At 55.3% G+C, this 3647-nt stretch overlaps 2 protein-coding genes across 2 annotated transcripts; both read right to left on the reverse strand.

The window, feature by feature from the left end:
- Window positions 1-374: 374 nt before the first annotated feature.
- Window positions 375-749, reverse strand: PtrM4_031260 (uncharacterized protein; the record flags this gene model as incomplete). The annotated part of the gene is made up of 1 exon (XM_066103950.1): window positions 375-749. One exon carries the CDS (start codon window positions 747-749, stop codon window positions 375-377), a length of 375 nt encoding a protein of 124 aa, XP_065966152.1.
- A 634-nt stretch (window positions 750-1383) lies between these two features.
- Window positions 1384-2211, reverse strand: PtrM4_031270 (uncharacterized protein; the record flags this gene model as incomplete). Its single annotated transcript, XM_066103951.1, has 3 exons — window positions 1384-1461; window positions 1571-1799; window positions 1934-2211. The coding sequence occupies 3 exons, from the start codon at window positions 2209-2211 to the stop codon at window positions 1384-1386; spliced, it is 585 nt and encodes a 194-aa protein (XP_065966153.1).
- Between the last annotated feature and the right edge of the window lie 1436 nt (window positions 2212-3647).

A 3647-nucleotide genomic window follows, 5' to 3' on the forward strand; every position in this document is an offset into this window, starting at 1 on the left:
TTTGGCATTGAGACGGCAACTTTTGCTGGTAAAGCCCGCCCGTTGGTCCTTGATGTGGGCAATTGGAGTACAGTGGCAAAGGATCCGTGGGCCGGAGAGTCGGTTGTCGTTGCGGGCGCACTACAGCTGCCGTTGTTTTCTTCGGCGTTTAGGCTTGTAGGGCGGTGCGCAGGCCGGCTCGGGGTAGTCGTTGTGGCGCACTACAGCTGCTGTTGTTTTCTTCGGCGTTTAGGCTTGTAGGGCGCTGCGCATGTCTGCTCGCTTTTGTATTTATACAGACCTCGGCGATCTGAAAAGTTCGTTGCCGGCCGGCGGTTTGCAAACCCACGGCAGTTTAAGGAGGGCCATTGACACTGGTCGCTGGGTACGAGTGCTCAGACTTGTATTCGGCGCTTGGGCGACAGGGGCGCCCGCCGCAACGATTGCCTGCCAGAGGGCAATCGTACAGGTGGGGGTCGTTGTAGCTTTGGCGTGGGGTTGGCTTTTTGAAAGCCATTCGGGGACTGAGTGCAGCGTATGCTGTATAAATCCCACTCGTTCTGGACTGAGGCCTTTGAATTGTGCTCCGACAAGGGCAACGCAACTGCTGGCTGCTCCAAGGCGGCGAGGGTTGCACCATTTTCGCCCATGGTCGCGGCAACGGGTGTAGGCTGCTTGTTAGATGCGGCACCGTTTCCCGCTGCTTGGCTGGCCATGGGCTTGGGAGCTGCGGTTTTGGGCTGTTTACAGCGCCATGCCGGGGCGACCATTACTCGGTTTCATACTTGTACACGCTGTTTGACGGGCAGCAATTGGCAAGCTCACCCCTTGTGACTTGCTGCCCTGGCTTCGGCAACCGCTGGGGCGCCTGTAGAGGGCGGGTGCCGTTGGCACTGCGCTCTTGCTCGCGCCTTTGGCACAAATTGGAGGCGGCCCATTTACTAGGCAACTTCTGGGGTCAGAGGGCATCGTATCAACTGCTTTACTGCAGTTGGAACGGCCCATGGGGTCGTGGAGAGTAGAAGCTGGGCCCAACGTTGTGTCTAGACTCTAGCGGGGTACCTGGCCTAATAGACGGCGGCCGGCTACTTGGGATCCTAATCTGCAGACTTGTCAACAATTAATTGGATTAGCATTATTAATTCCCATCTAGGTTAAAGGCTGCCTAATAAAGTAAGTCTTTTTCAACCTATACAGGAATCAATCATGTTGATTAATGAATTATTAACAAGTCTACTAATTTGAAATAGTAGCCGGTTTGCAGTCTCTTTTGGCGCAGGTGAGGGCGTGGGCAGAGGGAGGGCAGTGGGTTGCGGGCAGCAGATACGAGAGGAGACACCATCTGTGACTTTATTTATGCTCGATTCCGGAAGAAAAGGATGAAACCCAAAAGTAGTCTAATTTCTAATCATCCGCCTCATATTCGTTTGCGTTGACTATTTCTTTTGGTGCATCCTTCCGTATCGGTATCTTGATACCCTGCTGTGCAAAGCACTTACTGAGCGGTGTGCTCTCAATTACACCTGGAACTTCTTGGCAGAGTAGACTGTAAACTGCTCTGAGAAGCTGTGTGCAAGGCAAGGACCTTTACCGTGTGTGGGCCCTGACTCTCGGGCACCACCGTGTTTGTGCCGCTGCCAATGTCGAAGAGGCTGAGCTTGAGTCGAAAGGTGCCCTCTGTCCGGACGCTCAGATCCTGCAGCACGAACCAGAAGCCGGCTTTGCCGTCGAGGTCGTTGAGACGACAAGCGTTGACGGCATTCATGCCGATAAGATTGCGCGTGTGGTTTGAACTCATGGGTGCGGGGGCATTATGGTGCCTGGGGTGGTTGCCGTAAGTTTGGGCGTACGCCGGATAGCTAGCCGGCGGTCCAGGCTGCGGGTACGGTACCCCATTACGGGGCCATGCGAATATGACGGCATGTGCGTCGTCATTCTGTACGGTGGATCGTACTGCGGAATGGCTGTTGTTACGTACTGCCGGTCTGGCGGCGGCGGATACGAGGTCGTTGTGCTACTGCTGATGCTGACTGTGGGAGCTGCGCTGGAATGCCGCACTAGGTTGACAGCGGCGGTACCTTCCTGGTTCCAGAGGTCCACCATGAGGACAAAGTAGGTGCTGTCGATGTCGTTGAAGTCCAGCTCTCGCCCCGTAATCCGGTCATAGACGATGAGGCGGATACATGGCGGCGGCGTTATAGGCCTGCGGTCTTTATCGCCGAATCCACACATGCGCGCTCGAATAGGTTGCTGTTCGACCTTCAACTCATATCTCCTTGCACTCCCAATCAGGCGATCCTGCGGAACTACTTCTGGGCGACCGTATTATTTCTGCTGTGCGGATTCCAGGCCATTTTGGAGTGTACAAGGGTACGATTGTGTAGCTGTGATGATGGGTAAATATTGTTGGTAGATGGGCGAGGGAATAAAGAGCAAAACCCTGGGTTTTATACAGACCGGTAGCTGCAGGTGCGGCCGCATCATGTGATGCCCACCCAATGTTTGGTCCAGCTGGCGCCTATCCCAACCAGCCATGTAGTCTGCAAAAGCAGTCTATACGGAGAGAGAGCCATCACGTTCCCATTCCATTTGTCCCGCAGCGGGATGGCGGGAACTAACGCAGAAAACCCGTTGCTTTGGTCCGTGGCGCAATCCCAGCCTTGTCGTTAGTCGCCTGCATGCGCAGCGTACTTTTTACGCCAACAACGTCGCCTGCTGTACCGCCTCTCAAGTGGGCTCAGAAGAATTGCATAAGCATCACAATCCTTTTGCGCCTAAACACGGCGTGTTTGGGCGCATAATGGTGGCGGTGGGTGCGAAAACGAGCTATCTCGTTGAATCTGGCATTTGGTTTGTATGGGGCTGCGCATGTCTACGCGATTTTGCATACAAAAATGCCGACCTCCGACGTCGTTTCCGGCCGGGATCTGCAAACCCATAACCGCCGAGCGACATGCGTTCCTACATACTACAAGGAGCACACCTAAAGTAGTCATACTCTAGGTGGGCAACTGGGTTGGTAGAAAGCCTGGTGGCTACTCTTGCCTGTAAAAGGGTAAAGACTCTGCTGCTTGGTTATTTTTACGGGCAGCCGCTCGTCTGGTGCTGTTCGCAGCGCAGATTGGCGGCTGCTGCAACTTTTTGGTTTCATACTCGCTCGCCTTGTTTCCCAGGTAGCGGTTGGCAAAGTTAACTCTAGTCAGCGCGTTGCCCAGGACTCGGCTACTGTTGGTGCTTGTAGGCTGACGGTGCCGCAGGCATTGCGCCGTCTACTTGCGCCCGACACCTGAAGTCCTGCTCAATTCCATGAGCGGGCGCCATTTCAGGTTTGTGGATTGCTGGCTATGCCAAAAATCTCCTAGACCTTTGGGGCTGCCCCGCCGACTAATCCGCGCCTTGTGCTGCGTGAGTCGGCGAAGGCTTCCTCCTCTTGAGGCGTACATGTAGCGGGCTGGTCACGGGCGGCGACGCCTGTCCGGCTCTGTTGCGGACCACGTCTTGGGAACTCAGTGGGGCAATTGAATAAGTTGCCCGCAGCGAAATGCGCCGTGTGCGCGTTCGAGGCGGGTGATTGGGGACGCTTTGGCGACCCCCTTCCTGGTACCATCCGCTCCTTTGGGGCTTAGCCGGCGTGCCTTGGCATGCTGGTGAACGATAGTTACCTGGTT

This window comes from Pyrenophora tritici-repentis, chromosome 1 (assembly GCF_003171515.1).
Source record: "Pyrenophora tritici-repentis strain M4 chromosome 1, whole genome shotgun sequence".
Taxonomy (NCBI): domain Eukaryota; kingdom Fungi; phylum Ascomycota; class Dothideomycetes; order Pleosporales; family Pleosporaceae; genus Pyrenophora; species Pyrenophora tritici-repentis.